The sequence below is a fragment of the Coloeus monedula genome, assembly GCF_965178545.1.
Source record: "Coloeus monedula genome assembly, chromosome: 1".
Taxonomy (NCBI): Eukaryota; Metazoa; Chordata; class Aves; order Passeriformes; family Corvidae; genus Coloeus; species Coloeus monedula.
In genome coordinates this window covers 62104090-62124149 of record NC_138781.1, presented here as the reverse complement: position 1 = coordinate 62124149, position 20060 = coordinate 62104090, and the positions used below count along the sequence as shown (strand labels likewise).

At 41.0% G+C, this 20060-nt stretch overlaps 1 protein-coding gene across 1 annotated transcript in view; it reads left to right on the top strand.

Moving 5' to 3' along the window:
- PDE1C (phosphodiesterase 1C) overlaps nucleotides 1-19060 on the top strand; it is a gene marked incomplete at both ends in the record, with an annotated part of 356527 nt that extends 337467 nt beyond the window's left edge. Inside the window, one exon of the mRNA XM_082298542.1 lies at nucleotides 18852-19060. Within this exon, the coding sequence (XP_082154668.1) occupies nucleotides 18852-19060 (209 nt within the window). The remainder of the gene's footprint in view (nucleotides 1-18851) is intronic.
- Nucleotides 19061-20060: the final 1000 nt, after the last annotated feature.

Genomic DNA, 20060 nt, shown 5'->3' with positions numbered 1-20060 from the left:
AAATGCTGAAAGCCTAATTCTTTAAAACAGTGTCTTAGAATTGCATCAGTGAACAAGATTTTGTGGTAGCAATTCACAGGGGACTATCCTGAAAGGAAAGGTTCCCCTGCTATCTGTATGGTAGAAGATACCAACTCACTAGTAGATCTGTGCAGCCACTGTATACATTCATCATAGACAATGCAATCCAGCAGCAAAGATCTTTGTTTTGGCAGTACTTTTTCTCTTTTGCCCAAGTACCATTAAAAAAAAAAAAAAAAAGAAAGAAAGAAAGAAAGAAAAAGAAAAGGCATATGTTACTGAATGCAAAAGAAATTGGTTTCCTGAAAGGGACCAAAAGATGTTTTGATGCAATAATGTCTTCCAAGGCATGCCCAGCCCTACAGGTAAATTAATCTCTCCTTGGGCTGAATCTCCTTTGTTGAGAGACTCTTTCAAATGTGCTTTCAAACTCTGCTGATATAAGCAGTGTTAGAATAACAGTAACTAAACAGGGTGCCAGGTGTACTCAGGTAACTGGTTAGAACAGCCAATAAAGAGTAAAATATTCATGTTCCTGTTTGAAGCTTTTCCAGAGGATTTCTAGAGATGGTTATGAGTCAAATTGGATAGACTGTCGTCTTTCATTAGAAGCTGTCCATTGTCACTAGAAATAACAAAAAAGTTTTCTTGTCTATACTTCTTTCTCAAGGACATCTGTTTATTGTGAAGATGCACTTGTAGTATAACTACATAGAAAACAGTTATGTTTGTACATTCAGGGTAATGTTAGTCAAACATAGCCTAATTATGAGGCCAAGGGATTATAAATATTGACAGAGGAGTCAAGCAGATTGTAAAATGCACATATTTTGTTGTATCTTTGGCTCCTTTCCATTCTTAAGGTTGTGTTTTTCACTGAAAGCTCGTTTGAAGAAAAGAGCTTTTAAAATGTAGTGTTCTTTTCTGTTTGGAACTTTTTCTTTTCTTCCTTTCAAACCACATATACAACATTCTTGCCTTCATAACCAAAAAGGTATTGGAAAAGCTGTTGATCAAGGATAATCAGAGAGCCCTACAGCAAAGAAACCTATTAAAATCTCTTGATCTAAGAATGCAGGACTCCGTTATGTAATCTTCTTGATGCCTAAGTTTGAATTCCAGCTGGATTAGTCTGATCATAATAGATTTCAATTTGTTTAGGACAGAAGGATATTTCCAGTTGAGCCTGTAAGAGGTATTGCCTTGGCGTGCCTCATCTTGCACCCTTTCAACAGTTAAGCAAAGCTTCACTGCTTGAAGAAAATGAGGCACTCTAAACTGATACCCTTATTTTACTTTCCCAGATTACCTACCCCTTGGGCAAAGAGGAGAAAGGCAGCATTTGACACTTTTCTATTTCTTTTTTTTTTTTTCCAGATACAGAAGAGTAAAAAGATACTTAAAAAGGACTGCAAATCTCTTTCATCATTTTATCTGACCTTCTTCATTCCTGTTGTCCTACTCCTGCAAAGACCAGTTTCTGGGAAAGGCATTAAACAACTTCTGAAACACTCCTCCTCTCACTGGCTACTTCCCAGCTAACCACTCTAGGTTCAAGGGTGGGGGCCTTATGTTTTTGGTTAATTGTGTTTGTTTGTCCATGTACGTATGTTTTTTTATTGTTGGTGTTTTGGAAAGTTTTTTTGTTAAAAGGTCAAATTGTGATTTCATGATGCAAATGGTTCCGTTTTTCTGGACAGGTCAAGCTAATAGAAGAAAGTATTCTTCAAAAGCTGGTTTTGCCCTTTGCTATGCCTCAGCTTGTGAAACCTACACTAGGATGATGGAAAAGGATATAAAAGAAAAAAAAAAAAACAAAACCAAAAATTCTTTGATCATTATTCACTTTTATTCTTTCTTTTCACTGCAAGCATTTTCCAATTACTAATAGACAGATTTTGGTATCAGTTTTACCCCTGCTGTAGAAGATTTTATTAATAAGCATGGTGAAATTGTAGAGCCATTTGACTATTTCTTAGGATTTGATATCTTTCACAGATAACACAATGACAGAAAAATGTTTTTCTTTCGAAACAGCAGTCAGACTCACTCAACCCTTGATTTTGTTCTTTTTTTTTTTGCAGTTAGGAAAGGAATAACCAATGAAAGCAATATTATCTTGGGGCAAATTTTGTTGTCAGGCTCTGAGAACATGGATTAATATATTGCATGATGTGCCTGCTTAACCTGATACTGCAGAAAATTATCTGTTTCCCACATTTTTTCATGGGCCACTAGTAAAAGCTGTTTGTCTGACCTGAATATCTAGGAGAAGAGGGGCATCAGGGAATCACATGGATCAATTCTAACTCTCATCTCAGTTTGATCTTTCATCACTGATTAAATGGGCAGGCCAAAGAAAAGGAAAAGCATACTGGATAAGTGTGGACAGAAAAAACCAAAATAAGAATGTACGAGGAACGTCAAGCATATATGTGTTTCTGGCTTGGGATCTTAATAGGAATCCAGCTAATTGTAAGCAATTTTGCCTGTTTATGTGGAAGTCAAGATATGTGCATATACATACAACTATTTTTGCTGAACAGCTTGATGTTCAGGATGAAGTCTTGCTGTGTTACTCATATGTTTTAAAGAATCATACTCCTGTCATGGATCTTTTCTATGTAGAGAACATACAAAATATTGGCTTAGGAAGGTAAATCTTTAGTATTTCCTTTTCATGTTCAAAAGCACACAACTTTACAACTGATTTTGGGTCTCCATTCCTACTTAAACTCTGCATATATAGGGAGGAGCATCCTGTGGCACTACCAAAAATTACAACAGTAACCTCAGACTAAATCCATTTTAAAAGTGAACACATTCTTAATTAAGAGTGTTTAGTATCTGGAATTTTCATTATTGAGGCTAGAGATATTTTAAGGGTTGTTTTTGTCCTCCAGTTTGAATTCGTTCAAAGCCAGAGATTTAGATTATGTTCATGAAGTGAAAAGATGTCAATTCAATCACGTGTTTTTAGGAAGAAGTACAAAAATAATTCTTGAAGTTTTCAGAACTCTCAATTGGCTTCACTGGACCAGCTCATTTAAATTAAATATAGGGGACATAGTGTTCCCATTTGTGAGTTTGTGGTTCAATAGTAGCTCTGATGTAAATTTCTGAGGAAAGTGAAGTGCTGGGAGGACAGTGGCTCCACCATCAGCACTGAGCACATTCCATATTGTGACAGGCTGTGTCACTGCTTAGCATTTTTTGACTCCTCTTTCCCCTCCTCCATCAGCATTCAGCCCCAATAAGAGTAGTAAAGTATGAATTCCAGCCCTGAGCAGGTTCTTTGAAGGCACACTGACAAAATAACTATAATGCTGAGCTAAGTACCACTGTGGTGACAGTCTGTGCTTAGTTAGACTTCTTCCTGCAGTCAGGGAAAATATACTCTAACAGTGTTTGGTCAGAGGTGCACAGTGATTTAGTCAATATTTTTAAAGTTACTCTTACCTTTTACAGTGACTAAAGATGCCTTAGTTTATGCACACTAGAAAAATAACATTTTTTAAGAAAACTATACATTTTTCTTCACCTGTTTATGATATATATTTTCTTTCTTTCTTTCTTTTCTTTCTTTTCTTTCTTTTCTTTCTTTTCTTTCTTTTCTTTTCTTTCTTTTCTTCTTTCTTTCTTTCTTTCTTTCTTTCTTTCTTTCTTTCTTTCTTTCTTTCTTTCTTTCTTTCTTTCTTTCTCTCTTTCTTTCTCTCTTTCTTTCTCTCTTTCTTTCTTTCTCTCTTTCTTTTCTTTCTTTTCTTTCTTTTCTTTCTTTTGTTCTTTGTCATTCTTTCCAAACTGCTCAATTCATATCTGGTCAGTCCTTGTTTATCATGCACTGGCACAAAGGTGTGAAACCAGGATGGAAAATGTTTTTCCTCAATTATTAGGGTAATTCACTATTGGGAGGAGCTAATAAAGGAAGTGGTAGATTTGATGCCTCTTGGGGGCTGCAAATCAGAGCTGCCATTCTAGAAGAGATGCTATAGGCAAAGTTACTGATCACACAGGTGTACGGCAAAATGCTTTTTAATACACAGTCAGTCAGAGATAGACCTAACAGTCTCCTCCCTTTAACTTATTTGTGTAAGCTACAGTGGATTTTTTAGATTTTTTTGGTTGTCTTTTTAAAAAAGAAGTGGAATCTATTATCTGGGAAAATATATAAAGTGAAAGTGAAATCTAGAAATCAAAAAAGAGACTGGGCCAGGTGAAAGCATCTATTGTGGGGTTACCTCCTTACTTTGCCTCCTCACCTTCCTGAAATACTCTGCAGCCTTGTGCTGGTGCATCATGAGCCAAAGTATGGTATGTTTAGACAGCTCCCAGTTAAACTAGAGATCAGCCACTGTGCAAATGTGTAAAAAAAAAAAAAATAAAAAGTAATGATAAAAAAATACATAGCTGCTTTCTCTTATTTTATTCCACAAAAAGAATCAATCAAAACTGGAAAAGGATTAGGTGTTCATCAGCTAACGGGCTGTGTTTATTGTGTGAGAAAGGATTTCTGTTTTGACATCTTTACCTAACTTTCCCCAGGTGTATAGAAATTATGTTTTCACATGCCTTTCTTTTCCATCCTCAGTAGGACTACACAAGCAATGAATAAGCCTGAAATTCTGCAAATATTGGGTCCACACCATTTGCCTTATGTTGAAAATTTACAGAATTATATGGAAGAACCTATCTGTAGGCCCAAAGGAGTCTTCTGGTGCCAGAGTGCTGTTTGCAGAGGGCAGCCCAGGCCAGGAAGCTATGTGATAAATATTACACTCTTCCACTTCTGCACAGAGACTACTGGTGCTCTCAGAAAGCTCTGCCTAGTTGAAAGAGCACCACGTGTCTTCCAGGCACTTTCCCTTCTTAAAATAGAGAGGATGCCATTTTAAGTATCCCTATCAGTGTTTTATTCTTTATCTGGGACTGGTGTTCAGGGAACTAGCAGATCTTGGACTCATGGTGACATAGTGCTTGGATTCGTGAAGACACTAAAGAAAAAAGTGTCAACATGTTTTCAGAGAATCATAGTATTAGAATAGTTTGGGTTGAAAGGGACATAGAGGATATATAAAAGCCATCTATTCCAACACCCCCTGCAATGTTCAGGGACATCTCCAACTAAATCTGGTTGCTCAGACCCTCATCCAAAATGGTCTTGAGTGCTTCAAGGGATGGGGCATCTACTGCATCTCGTGGGACACCTACAAAAGTGTCTCATCAGTATCTTAGTGTTTCTTTGTATCCTGTTAATTATTGAAATGGCTCAAAGAATAACAGAGTAGGGATGTCATGAGTATATTCTATGTTTGAGAAAAAACACTGATGAGGGAAGCCAAAATTTTATTTTCACCTGGAAATAAAATAGGGAGTAAACAAAAAAAAATTGTGAGGTTTTAGATACAATTTTAAAAAATTCAGATAAATCAATCTAAGTAGACGGAAGCTCATCTAAAACTGCAGCCTTTTGTATAGCTCAACCCTAACCCTGATCCTGACCTTAACCCTAACACTAACTGTAACACTAACCCAACCGTAGCCCTAACCCTAACCCAAAACCAAATCCTAACCCTAACCCTAACCCTAATCCTGGTATCCATCCACTCCTCTTTATACAGTAGAATGTTTAGCATCAGAATGAATCTGACATTTGGGGACCTGGTTCCTGATGGATGAATTAAGGAAGCAAATTCATTTTTCTAGGTGTTTCTTTTTTCAAGCATAAATTCTGTGGTTGGATAGAAAATTTCCAAAATGTAGTTGGTTATGCTAGAGAAGAATGGTATATGATGGTGTTTTTGCAAACTATCCTTTGAGTATGAACATGTTTCCATGTATACTTACAAAGTCCTACAAGCTCAGTCTGGAAACAAATATATTTCAAATTAGATAGATGATAGTGCTATGCTGCTTTGTAATCAGAAGGTCCATAAGCTCACCTAGATAAAGGTAAATGTTACCTGACTTTGCTGTTAGTCCTTGCAATTTCTGCAATGGCTCCCAAATCTGTCTTTTACTTGAAAAGCACAATCACCCATTCAAATTAGGAAAGATGGAAACTGACAAGTATAGTACTTATTTTCCTTTAATTAGAATAAAATGGTATATTTCCAGGAGCTTGTGAGATGGTCTAAAATATTTATTTTCTCCTTTTTCCTCACATTTCATTTTAAAATAATGAAACTCCTCATCCTTTGATGATTTATACTACAGGTTAGCCATTTATACTAAAAAATGAGAGCAGAATCAAGTCCTTTTCTTTTAAACTTTTTAAATCCATCACCTCACTTAATAATTAAAAACGAATTATACTTTGCTTTCATGTGTTGAACCAGTGCTGATCTCAGAGCTTTACTGGCATGGTGTCTGAACATCATCACTCAAAAGCAGGAACATGCTGTCTGAGGAAAGAGCCCTCTAGCACTGACTGCATGCAAATTACTCTAGGGACCCAGCATCAATGCTGGCCAGATAGAATGGAGGAAAAAACTTTGTGCTTTCACTTTTCATAATTCATCTCCCTCTGAAGTGGAGGGAGGGTTTTCCCATTTATGTTACCCACAACATGAGTAGGTCTTCTCAGTCTCAGTTTAGTGTCAGTTGAGCATTCTAACATGGGGCTTCTCCTGCTCCCATGAGTAGACAAGTTTTGTGATCCCAGATATCCCTTTTCATGTCTGATTACTGTGTAAAAGCAAGATCAGCATGGAAACAGCACAGGTGACCACTGCCCATGCCATTAATTTCTGTTAAAATTAAATGCTCTCTGTGCATTTCCGCTTGCTGAGACTGCTTTCCTGTTGCTGAAATAGCTCTTTTGATCCCTGGTAAGCACAGAGGATTCTGGTCTGCACCCAAGCAGGACCAGGACACAGGCCTGTCTTTGAGGCATCAGCTCACCCTGCTCTGCGGACTTGACCATCAGGTAGAATAAAACAGAACTACTTCCAAGCAAGCTGGCTGGAGACCTGAAACTCAGTTTTAGTGAATTTATTTACCCTTATACTTAAGTGCAAGACAGCACACACTCACTAGCTTCATAGCACACTCTTGGCATTTTGTATTATTTTGGTCTCTTCAAGCACATATGTATTGGCTGTTGGGTACTTATAACACCCTGAGTTTAGATGCTATCCAGTGGCAGGAGCAATATACATAATTCTGTTGTCTTTGCTGGTGGTTGTAGGAGTGCACCTATCAGACTAAATTACTTATGGCCATTGGGGTTTTCTAGAGATAAAATCTAGCAGTAGAATGACAGAGTGAGCATTTGGCTTTTCTTCTTGCTTGGGTGATATTTTTATACATTTTTATATGCAATTAAAAAGATTTACTGTTTTTATTGTAGTGTTCTTGTTAGATTTTTGCCAGGTCTTCTGGTTTTCTACAGGCCCAGATTCTCACAGTAATATTTCACTACCCTTTTCTACTCCCTATTCTTACTTGACAGACAAAAGTCATTGCATTTGCAAATCAGCTTAGTGCAGAATAACACCTAGAGCCAGACCAGTCTTTTAGTTGCACTGAAATCAAAGGACATTGCATGCAAAGTTCTGCTAGTCCCAGGCCAGCATCTGGGGACAAAGAATAAACAACAAAAACATATACAGCTCACGAAACACAGGGCATTCTGTGTAAAGCCAGTGCATCAGGGTGGGGCCACCTTCTTTTGTTGTGGTAGGAGCTGATTACACCAGCATGAGTTTTATAAATGAGAGACTCTCTCTTTGTTCTGATGTTACACTTCAAAGTCATACCCTAGTGCACTGTCTACCTTCAGCAGGGCGGAAGGGTGAACACTGTGGCTTATCTGTGACAGTAGATTTCACTGTTCTTGTGGTTAACCCTACAGTGACAGGTTCTAAATAAAGTTAAGAAACATTAAACCTCTTTGTAGGAGCAATGAGAGGAAATCAATCAAATTCAAGGATCTTAGTCTTACAAAACAATCTTTTCTCAACTGGCATTTTGCAGGGAATCATGTGTATGAGGTTGATTGTTGCTGCCTGTTCTGAGCTTCCCCTCCCCCTCCCAAAGACACGTGCTCCTGCCCATGTGCTCCGAGCTCCTTTGTTCCAAGTGCGGGCAAGACCAAATGTAACTCAAACTCTTTAGCAGTGTCTGATTGGCCGGTCACCCCGGGTCCGCCCCCAGTCCTCCCCTTTCCCCTTCTAATAAAAGAGATCGTCGAGGGAGGCCCCGCCCTCTCTTGGCTCAGCTATCTTCCTGTGAACGTCTCTTGTTGTCTGTCTCATTTGAAAGCTTCTAACTGCAGGGAATTGAGCGAGCAGGGAGCTATATTTCTCCCTCTTTGCTTCTGCTGATGGTATTTGCTTTGCAGCTGATACAGGTACTGATTTTAGAGCTACTAAATTGCTAGATCACCCGTGCTACCTCTCAAGGCTGCTCGAGGCTTTCTAAGGCATTAAAGTACTAGCTTAGCCGGTATAAAGCTGAAAAGATACCTTCCACAGTTGGTAATAAACTTTAGAGTATGTTTATGTAAGCAGAACTGATAATAGAGATGTCTTTCTTGAGCTGAATTAAAATGAACAACAGGCATCTGTTCTCTAACATTTTTCAAGGAAGAAAAAAGGTTGTTATGCTATGTTTTATATTCAGAAAATAGAAAACAAGTTAAAATGCATGCTGGAAACAAAACTCAGCGTAAGTTTGCTCCTGGGATTGGGTGGGCAGGGTAATGAAAAAACCTATTTGGTTTGTTAAGACTAATAAGGAAAAAAAATGGAAAACCAAAATGAATGACACCAAGTAGTGGCAAATATTCTCAATTGTTCTGAAACTAATTTCTAACTATATGTACTTCTTTTTAGTTCTTGATTTGAAAAAAGAGGCTTGTGGTCTCAAAAATATTTTTCAACGTTTTCCATTTTGCTTTAACTGAGTTCGTGTATGTTTATCCTATTACCAAATATAAACAATGAGATCTCCTCTGCATTTGAATTCAAGTTGTAGAAGGGTTAAATGTTTTCTTTTTGCGTGCTTTTTACATCTGATGTGGGCATGGTGCTTGCTGTTTACTTTTCATCATGTGGCTCCCCAGAGAGTCCTAGTAATAATCAAGCTTTTTTTTAAGCATAGGGGGAATATTGCTTGGACTTCACTCCCTGGGAGAAGTTAGTGTCATTACCAATGTAATTTCTAAAGACAGGGAAACTGAGGTAGAGAATTCAGCTAGCTTATTTAAGGACTCCAAGGTAAATCTCACCTTTCCATTATTCTCTTGACTGAAATCACAATCTGCCTCTGCGTCCTTTTTGGAGCAGTTCCCACTTTGCCCGGTCAGCTCTGGACGCAGCAGGCTGCGGGGGCCAGCCTCCGGAATCCGGGAGACCAGAGGTCTGGCTCGTGGGTCCTTCCACAGGACCGCGGCAATAGAGGCAGGTGGTGGAAGAAGGAGGCAGGCTCAATTGTGGATGAAATCCGGAAGGTTTATTGTGTCTCCGAACAGGGGACCTCGCCCCCCGGGGGCGTCCAGCAATGAGTAACCCTGAGCGCGCCTGCCAGGGGTTTTATGGGGGTTGGCGACAGGGGAGGGATGACAACGGCATCGAATCAGGGAAGGAGAAGGATGGGTCTGTGGGATGAGGGACACACAAGGGAACCTATCTTGGGAAAGGAAAGGAGGGATCCTCCCCCCAAGACCAATCACTCGACACCCTTGCCAGAACTTTCTAGAAGCTTGGGAGGGGTGCCGGAGCGACTGGCAGGGGTCTGGGAGGAGACAAATAGAGAAAGCAGGGTTATGAACACAAAACCAGGAGGGTATAAACTGGGATGATACAGTAATACGAAACCCAAAGGGGAGACCCGGACTGAACCAAACAAGACACACTCCCACAACAATCTGTGAGAGTATCTAAACCAAGAACAGCATGCCACAGCTCAGCAGCAATTAGCTCAGCAGCTTTAGACAAGTTATCAGTACTATAACTTGTTGGTTTATCCAAAGTTCCTTTATCAGGACCTTTGTCTGTCCTCACTGGTGCCAGTTCCTGTCAGGAACCACTGGGTGTTTAACTTCAGGATTGTTGAGTCAGACTAGTCTCAGCATTCTTCAACACCGAAAGCAGCTTGATCCCCCTTCTACGTCCACCACTGATGGTAAAGGTAAAGCTGCCCACTTAGGCAGAGCATCCTTCTAAAGAGGCTACTACTTTGGGTGTTTTCACTCAGGATTTTCTTGCAGTGGCATTTAGAGGTCTTGCTTTTTGGAGAGATCTTGGAGAGGTCTTGCTTTTTTGAAGAAAAACATTGTTTTAAGGAAAAAATGAGGAACTAAACATTCATGTCTCACTACATCTATAATTCTCATGTAACGTAAGAGATCTAATCTTAAAACTAACTCATTTTTATACCCATATTTGCATTGGTCTCTTGTTTATTTTTAATAAGCAGTGCTTACACAGGACTTCTCATCCATTTCTCTAACTCTTTCCCACCTTTAACCCATTGATCTGTTAATGACAACCTACAAACAACATATTGCACATCCTTTATGTGCGATACTTCTGAGCCTGCAGACCACCATTATAATAAGCAGGTCAGGGTATAAATGCAGAAGAGAAGGTTTTGGCCTAGGGCTGTAAGGCCCCAGACAACTTGCTCAACGGGGTTTTGAACGGGGCTTAGGGTTGTTTGTGTACTCTAAGTTAGATGCATGGGAGAAATACTGACAAGATATTCTCAAGAGGTCAAAACAACAAAAAAGACTTTACTGGCAACTTTGGAAAATCAGTGAAATTTGGCAAAAGGTTTAGTACAACATTCAATCAGCATAAAACACTTCTCAAAGGATTAACTTGGCCCTTCAACTTAGCAAACTCTAATCCCGTTCTATTTTAAGTTACCCAAAAGTTCCAAGAAGAAGGAATTAGAAAGAGAGAAAATAGAAAAGATATAGAAAAGCACACACATAGCTACCAACTTCTGGGTTCCAGTGGTGTTTAGATAGAAATTCTAAGAGGTGGTAGGGTGAAGACATGAGATTGCCTCGTGTTTGGCCTTAAATACCCCTTGGCCTTCCTGGGCCGTTCCCCCCAGGTGGGACTTCCGGTCATTTGGCCAGTCGGGACCTTGATTAGGGGCTCCAGAGGTGGGTGTGGAGCATTGCCTCTAGGGTTTGGCAGGTTCTGCCAGCTGGGATACAGCTCTAAGGGGGTAGGGTGTGCAGGGTAGTGTATTGCCTCACCAGGGCAAGGCTTGACCTGCCCCTTTCCACACACACATGCAAAGTGTCTCGAGACATTAACCTTTCCAGTCTCTCACAGCTACCAAGTACAGTCCTGTCATTATTACTTGCTAAATGACCTTGCTCAAATTCTTATTGTGTGCCCAGTTTCTTCATTTGTTTGGGAATGATAACATTTAATCCCCTTTAATTCCCTACATACATAGAGATCTGTTAACTGTTTTGATTAGAAAAATAGCAATAGGAAGGATCCACCTTCAAAAGAGGGGAGCAGTCAACCTAATAATGTTCCTTTTTTGCATAAAGACACTGTGGATTTGTTGCCAGTCAGGCCTTGCTTCCAATAGCAACACTCGTTGTGACAATATCATGTTAAATTAAAGGAAGATGCCTTCTGTCTGGCACTTCCAGAAATTACTAGCCTGTGTTTTATCTCTCTCTTTGTTAGAAACCTACTACCTCAGTGTATGTTTTGGCACCAATCAGATTAGGGACAGAGTGGAGTTTTTTTTGATTTGGCTATTTTAGCACTGGTAACTTCCTACCCATGCACTGTTATTGTGGCTTATACAGCAATCTGTTTGCTCTGATACGGTTTGCAAATCAGTCGCTTCTGCGTAGTTCTTTACAGTGTGTGCGGGGGAGTAGGTATTAGTACAATGTTTTCAATGTTTTCCATGCATATAGTCCAGAGCTGGTGACATATTTTGTTTACAGCCATTATTGTGTTGTTTCTCTATGCTCTGTATACATCTTGTTTTGGGAGGGTTGGTTTGCTGGAAGCAACCACTAACATGTACTTAAGAAACAGTCTGCTGTAAACACACACACACACACACACACACACACACACAATTTTCTAATTGAGTAAATGTTATTATCTTGTTGTTTTTTGTGCAAATTGCACTCAGTATCTTGAATAAAAAGGGGAAGCTTTATCACATTGTGTTTAAAATCACTTCTAAAGGAGTGAGGCTGACCAAAAAAGTCATGTGTGTTTATGATCCCATCCATCTCTTTGCCAGCAGGTTGGTCAGTCTTCCTCACTGCTGTCTTTTGAATCTGTACCTTGTCAATTTTAAGTGTGAGAGAGGACAAATCACCCAAGAGGTCAAGTTTTATGAGGTGAGGTAGCTGTGTACAGGAGAGAGCCCTGACAGTGTTCCTGCCTTGACTTCAGCATTGGTGAAACCAGAGTCTACTGGCAACCCAACAGCATATCACAGCACCACAGGGAGCCCAGATGCCATGGGCACATCTGCTGCTTCTTGGAATGACTCCTTTTTCTCAGTGCAAAGAACTTGAACTAAATATTTCTCCAAGGTACCTGGACTAAGTATGATGAGAAAGCACAGTAGAGTTATTGATAAGCCAGGTTACTATTATTTGCAGTCACTGAGTGACCATATTTTCATTTCTGTGGCTTGGAAACATTTGGAAGTGTACTTCTGTCAGGGTCGTTGGAGTGCACATAGGCCTCAGTGTCTGGGACCAGCCTTGCCTAAGACCCCCACTATCTCCTGCCAAGGATCCAGGGCTGATCTTTGGATCTTTGGTCTTGCCTAAGACCCCCACTATCTCCTGCCAAGGATCCAGGCCTGGGACTTTCAGTCTCTGCCTGAGCCCTGATGTAGGTGTGCCCATCTCTGGGTGGGTGTCCCTGTCCTCTGGGTGGGATTGGGACCTGCACTGCAGAGAGCTGTACTCTAGGATGGAGCCCTCAGACCGGGATCTTAGCTTGTCATACAGAATTCTAGGAGTAACATGCTTATTTCTGTTTCTATTTCCTGAACACCATGATTTACATGATGAATAGCAATTTCATTTGCCTGAAATGCCATGAGTTTTTGAGCACCAAAAATGCTTTCAAGGACACATAACACAAAGGCTACAACTGGAACCAGGATTTTATTTTTGGGTTTACTTATTGTTATTTTTCTTAAACCATTTCAGAGTCCCTGCTCACAAGTGTTAACACAATGCCCATGTGTAGCCAGGAGCTGGGTGATGCATCTCATTTTAGGTTGAAAAAACATCTTTTGTAGTCTGTCAGTCTAACAGAGCTACAGAAAGCAGCAGAAGGAATACAGGCCAAGCAAACCCTGTTTCCTGAAGAAATTGTGAATAATTAGGTTCAGTAGCAATCACACAAAGGAAGAAGACAAAGGAAGATTGTATGTGTGGCTATCTTCGTGGTGCATGAGCAGCAGGCAACAACCTGGCCAAAAGGGACTGGAGGAGCCTGACCAGTGGTCATGTTTGATACTGCAGAGGAAGGCAAAAACACCCCAGGGATGAGTACAAATCTGCCCTGGGGGAAAATTGCTTTCTGACCCCAGCATTAGGATTGAGTATTCCCTGAGCATGTGAGAAAAATCCATTTCCACATCATCCCACAGGTTGGTCAAACCTCTCAGGAGATGTCCAAACCCTATTCTCCCTCAGTCTGGAGCTATCTCAGGGGCCACATGCCCCTGGGGGGAAGAATTCTTCCCATGCCTGGAAGGAGACCAGTGTCAATGATTGAGGCATGGACTCAGACCAGCAGCGAATCTGAATCGTTTATTCAAAGAAACGAGCTGGTTTTATACACTTTTCCAAGGCACAGTTGTCAGGGTCCCTTCCCCCATGCCATGTAGCCCTGGGAGAGGGGCCCTGGGGGGGAGACGTGGGGTTTCCCTAGCCCCATGTCAACTTTGTTCCCCATTGGTTGTTTTGTGTTCTCCTGTGCAGGCAGGGACCCTCAGGTCCCGTGATTGCCTCAGTTCCTCGGCAGAGCTCCAGCCATGCGGCTGGAGAAATAAACATCTCTCTGAAACATCTATCAAGAATCGGTCCATATATATATTTCTTTTCCACGGACCTTGTTGTCTGATACACGTGTTACAGTATCTGCACTGTGACAAATGGTAGATAATGCAACTGATTTGTGAGTAAATGCTGGATTTCTCTTCTTGTTTTTGTTTTGCTATCCCATCACTATACTATGGAGGAACCGTGGAAAGACTCTTGGCTCTCAGAGCCGCATATGGACATTTATCTTAAAGTTGAAAAGATTCTTGAATAACGATTTGTAAATTTTAGCTTAATTCAAGCTCAAAAGGAACTGAAACACTTCCTGACATGGTTGTTAAGGAACTTTTTCTACGTTTCTTGGGATTTAATCCTTACCAAAGACTTTTGGAATACTGTTTGGAGACAGTTAATTTCTGAGTCAAAATATATGCCAATGGAAGAATATTTTTGTGAATATTATTTAATTACCGAGACTGTTGAGCAATGTCAGCTGTGTCTTGGCGAAAGGAAGCCTGCCTCAGAGTCCGTGCGACCCAGGCCACGTGGAGCGAGCCCTCTCTGAGCATCAGCGAGGCAGTTCCCCTGCACAGGCGGAGCTATGTGAGCTGCAGTGTTGGCAGCGGAGCGAGGCGTGGCGGGAGCCCACCTAGCCCCGCGCAGCGTGTGGTGGAGCGAACCCTGTGAACACCCGACTGAGAGGGGCGGTGCGCAGGCGGCCGCTGGCAGCGGTGGCAGTGGAGCGGAGCCGCGCCCAGCTGAAATGTGCGCTGGAGCAGGGCGCGGGGGAGTTGTCGCTTGGGGGCCTGGCCGAGACATGGGCACAGCCCCAGGCAGTGGCAGCGCAGCTGAGAGCAGAGGAGGCAGTGTGCAGGTTGCTGAGCGGCACGGCCCGGCCCAGCCTGCACGGCCCTGAATGCTACCCCAGTAAAAGTGCGCAGGCACGAGCAGCCCCGACAGCCCCGGCAGCACCAACAGCCCTGGCAATTCCAACGTGGGAACAAGCAAAAGCGAAAGAGAAAGCAAAAACTCAGCGAGACAGAAAACAGCAGCCACTCAGAAAAAGGAAAAGGTCATCGTACCTAAGGTTTTGGGAAGAGTAAAATGGTATAATGTTAAACAAAATTATGGGTTTATAACAAGATGTGACAACCAAGAAGACAGATTAGTTCATAGAACTGCTATTAAAAAGAATAACCCTGAAAAATGCATCCCAAGCCTGGGAGATAGAGAGGTGGTGGAGTTCAAAATTGTGCAAGGTAGAAAAGAGTTACAAGCAGCAGAGGTCACTGGGCCTGATGGTGTTTCTGTAAAAGGCAGTATATATGTTAAAAATTGTAGTCACGTTAGACAATAACTCCATTATAAGCCCCCTCTATGGTCTCCTTTTCCTAATCCCACCTTTCCCTTTTACCTTATATCCTATTCCCCTCAGTGTATTTCCAATCCGTTTTTCCACCCATGGTTTCCCTCACAAAACCATGCCTTTGCCAATTGTTTCCCCAAAAATCCCTTTCCAATGCCGAGTGGGGGATGAAGAGGGGGAGGGAAGAAATTAACGATTTTTGTTTAGTGTTCCAACAGATACAAATAGAAGAAACCCTCTCCTGCCTCAGTTTCCCCACAGAGCATGCTCAGAGAGTCCTGTCTCCCTTCTGGCAGCCTTAAGATGTTCCAGAGAATCTGTTTGGACATTTAAAGACTCAGGAGGGTGGCTTCTATTGTTTTAAAACTGTCCTTGTTACGTTTAACCAGTTGTTTTCAATGTTAAGTTTTAAATCTCTTTTTGTTAAAAATAAATGGGTGAAATGTCAGGGTCTCTTCCCCCCTGCCATGTAGCCCTGGGAGAGGGGCCCTGAGGTGGAGACGCGGGGTTTCCCTAGCCCCTGGCCAGCCTCATTACCCATTGGTTGTTTTGTGTTCCCCTGCGCGGGCAAGGACCCTCGGGTCCCATGATTGCCTCAGTTCCTCAGCAGAGCTCCAGCCATGTGGCTGGATAAATAAACATCTCTCTGAAACATCTATCAAGAATCGGTCCATATATATATTTCTTTTCCGCAGACCTCATCGTCTGATATGCATGTTGCAGTATCTGCACTGTAACACACAGTATTTCCTTATATGGCAGTCCTCACTATGTAACCTATCCCATGTTGCCACATCAGCAACATGTAATGTTTCTAAATGTCCTTCTATGGGGTGATCACTTGCTGTTCGTCCTTCTGTCAGCTCCTGGCAGCCTCCTCTCCATAGGGGTCTGCCGTGTGACACCTCCTCCCCCCAGGGTCTGGTGGAGACAAGCCTCTCTGTGCTGCCATGTGCTCCTTTGTGCTGCCATGTGCTCCTTTGTGCTGCCACGTGCTTCTTTGTGCTGCCATGTGCCTCTGCAGGCACATCCCAGAGCTTGCAACCCAATTCTATCTTATCTCTTCCCACAGACCAGTGGGTGCTCCAAAGCACTTGGAACCCTGGTAACATCTCTGCATCCCATTTCTTAAAGCTTCTGCTCCTGGCTCCACAGGAGATGATGTGACATAGTGACTGACCAAGAAGTAGCTATCTTTGAACTTTCCTTGAGGTGTCTCATTGGATGAAAGTGAATTTTGTATGACCACAGATTTTCTTAACACTCTTAGGAGACTGAGTCTCTCCAAGTTTAGACCATTTCTTGAATGACTCTAATGAAACACAGGCTTCGTTCTCCTGCTCCTTTGTCCTTCAGATCTTTCTGATAATTACACCAGAAAACCTCCTTTCTTGACAAAGGCTGCAAAAGGGAGAAAGAAGATTTTTCCCTGCAGTCTAGGCTCATTTTTCATGTGCAGTTATCTACTAAGCATCAGCTCTGACATTCATTCTTTCGTCTGTTACACAAATCCAGGCATGATGTAGACATAGGCCTAGGTGTTTATCTCCGGTGACATCTCTCCAAGAATCAAAGAAAGAGTTGTATCAAAAAAGGGTTAAGAGGAAATACTGTGCGCATGCTACCCTAGCCAAATCTGAGGTTTGATCTATAAGATGGTGGGTTGCACATCCCACCAGTCAAAGCAAACAGAGCGGCTAATGCACTCAGCCTCCTTGCTGAGTTAGTGTCTGGACAACACGCAGTTTATCCGCATGATGCTACTTGTGTAACTATTCTAGTCTACACTGGCACCGTTGGTAGTACAGTGGCACTACCAACAGTGTGCTACCAAATGTGTTTTCTCTGCTTTCATTGCCTTGATGATAGACATGGTCTTGAAAAAAAAAAATTACTTTTCCTAAATAAAGAAAAGAAAAGAAAAGAAATACTTACATCACTCCATGTATGAAGGTCCTGAGAATCATAACCTATTGAAGGCCCTTACAAAAACCCTGTGAGGTAAGTATTGTCATTTTTATTCCCATTTTACATGCAGAGAAACTGGACTGAAAGTTATAGTCCAGTTAACACAAGAAGTCAGTGAGAAATCTGGGAACTGAATTCTAGAGCCCTGACAGAGTCTTCTGCCCATCACTTTGATGCACTAAAGTCTTAAGAAGTTAAATGTCATGAATCGCCTTTATCTACTTCTCTATGAAGATGATAAAGAGCACTATCACTGTTCTGGATAAATCCCCTTAAATCTATTAGCAAAGTCATCTCTTCTGGCAAAATCTCCAATAAAATTGCTGGTAACAATAAATATTTCCCCACACTGAGCAATGGAAAATTCAATAACAGTTTGGCTGAATCCATGCTGAGTACAGAAAATTGAATTAATATGAAAAGTGAATGTGCCTCAAAGAACAGTAATTCTCCTGGTTATTTTTCAACCTTTTAATGAATGTGAAACTAATCTAGTTGAGAACAGGAAGGATTATGACTATGCAGAAATCTGGATGAGCATTTATAAAGTTTAGAAAATCCATAGCTTTTTGTTTCCCAAGACATTTTAGGGTATGATTAATCACTTGAGGAGTTTAGGAAGATTGGGAGTGTGACTGTTGTAGCATTTGAATCAGTGATGTTAGCTAGCTCCCGCAGTGGAATCTTTTTTGCTTCTTAGGATTCCTGCTAAGAGCAATGACTTTTCTTTTTAAATCTTTGTCATACTAATTACTCAGTTGGTTATTTTGCAAATAATTACTAAGCATAAAATGAAAATATTTTGATCATAGTCATGTTTAATTTTTTAGTCTATCTATGTAAAGAGGTAAGAAAGCAAGACGTAGGTTCAAACAGAGTCAAGAAGTTGAGAATGGTCAGATTAATACATGTAGGCCCCTTCCAGCTTTCACAATGGACTGTAGTTTATTGGAAAATCAGACAAAATGCCTATCCACCTATTCCTGAATTCTGGGAAACATGACCAAAATTCAGATTTATTACCTTAAAATTACCTTGGTCAACAATATTTGAAAACAATTAGGTGTTTTGCTGTATATATATAGATAGGTAAGTATAAAGTTGCGTCTTCCTTTAGTTTTGGCAGTTTCATCTACTGTCTAAACTGTTAATTTCTAACCATGAGAATGTTTCTTCCTATGTTGATGTTGTCTGCTGAGATGTTGGAATAAGAGCATGATTTCAAGATCCAGTATTCTGTAGTGCTTAATTGCCTAATTTCAATTTTGGAGATGCCTATGTTTCATTTTAGAGTTTTACATCTATATTTATGATATATATTTTCAAAATATTTTTTCTGTGAACTTTTTCCTAACTGTCTGTAACTACCTATTAACCCAAAAGAATCCTGGCTTGCAGGCTGAGAAACCCTCCTTTGCACAGACAGGCTGTGCTAAGTGGGATGGATACAGCTTCTGAAGAATCCATTTCTTCCCCACAAGTGAGTGAAAGGCATAGTAACCATCGTTGTTCTTCCTTTGTCACCACCAGCCATCAAACCTCAACTGCATCACCTCAGGAGGCCTACTCACAACCCAGGAGGCTATTTCCCTGCCTTACACAAGAAATTGGAGGAACATCCGGTGAGAGGTAAGGTGTTTGATGAGAGGGGAAGAATGAAGAAAATTCAACATATTTCCCAGAGCTGGAATAGGAAATAGCAAAAGAGATAAAGAGGCTTCTTCTGGAATAGCAGACAGAGAACATTGTGGAATCATCGCACAGGCCACACTACATTTGCAGCAGTTGCAGTTCTAACTAAAACCAAGTGTATGATTCAACTATACAATATAATGGACATTTTGTTAGAAATGTTTTCTATAGCCTTATAATTGCAGCATACCTGCACTTAGTACTAAAATATTGGTCTGTTATCTAAAAAGAAGTAATTGTATGTGACTTACCTCCTGTCAAATTAAGCCAATGCTTTCCTAGATTGTTGGTTTCCTTATGGCGTTCTCAATGTGACCTCTGCCTACCTTAGGTAAAACAGCAACTCCTATTTCAGACAGCATGGGAAATTTTTTTCTTGCCTAGCAGTACTGAGAAAACTGTCCTCCTGTCATAGTGTGATAGGTATCCAGGAGGATGCAGGTAGGAGGCTGGAGTACAAAGAGTCCTCTCACTTCACTCACTGCAAAAAGAACATACAGCACAGCATTAAAATTGTTCTTGCTTAGATTCTGTTGAATGTTAAATAACACTGATTGTCTTTTATGGCATTAATTTAGTTGAATTTGATCCTATGCTTTATTTCAGTACACAGTGTCCCATGGGCCTGAGTTTCACAGTTGAACGTGTCTCTTGTGAAAAAGTTCCTCTTGCCCCCAGATTTTGCACTTTGAGAAACAGTGGCAAATAGCTCTCTGTCCTCTTTCCCCAAGCCCCTGGTGGTTTACGTACTACCTCAACTGTCCCTTTGCAGTCTTCTTTTTACTTTACTCACAGGTAAACCTAGTCTACTTTTTATTTTCCTTGCTGCTCTTCTCTATATCCGTCTTGGTTTTTGTGGATACAAAAATGCTGTTAGCAAGGAATTTTCCTGCTTCTTTCTAAGCCGTGGGATACTTTTCTCTCTCACAGAAGATAGTAGTAGAGTTCTATAAACTGTGAACACCTGTGACCTTGCAGAGCTTTGTTTACGGTACAGTAGAAAAATAT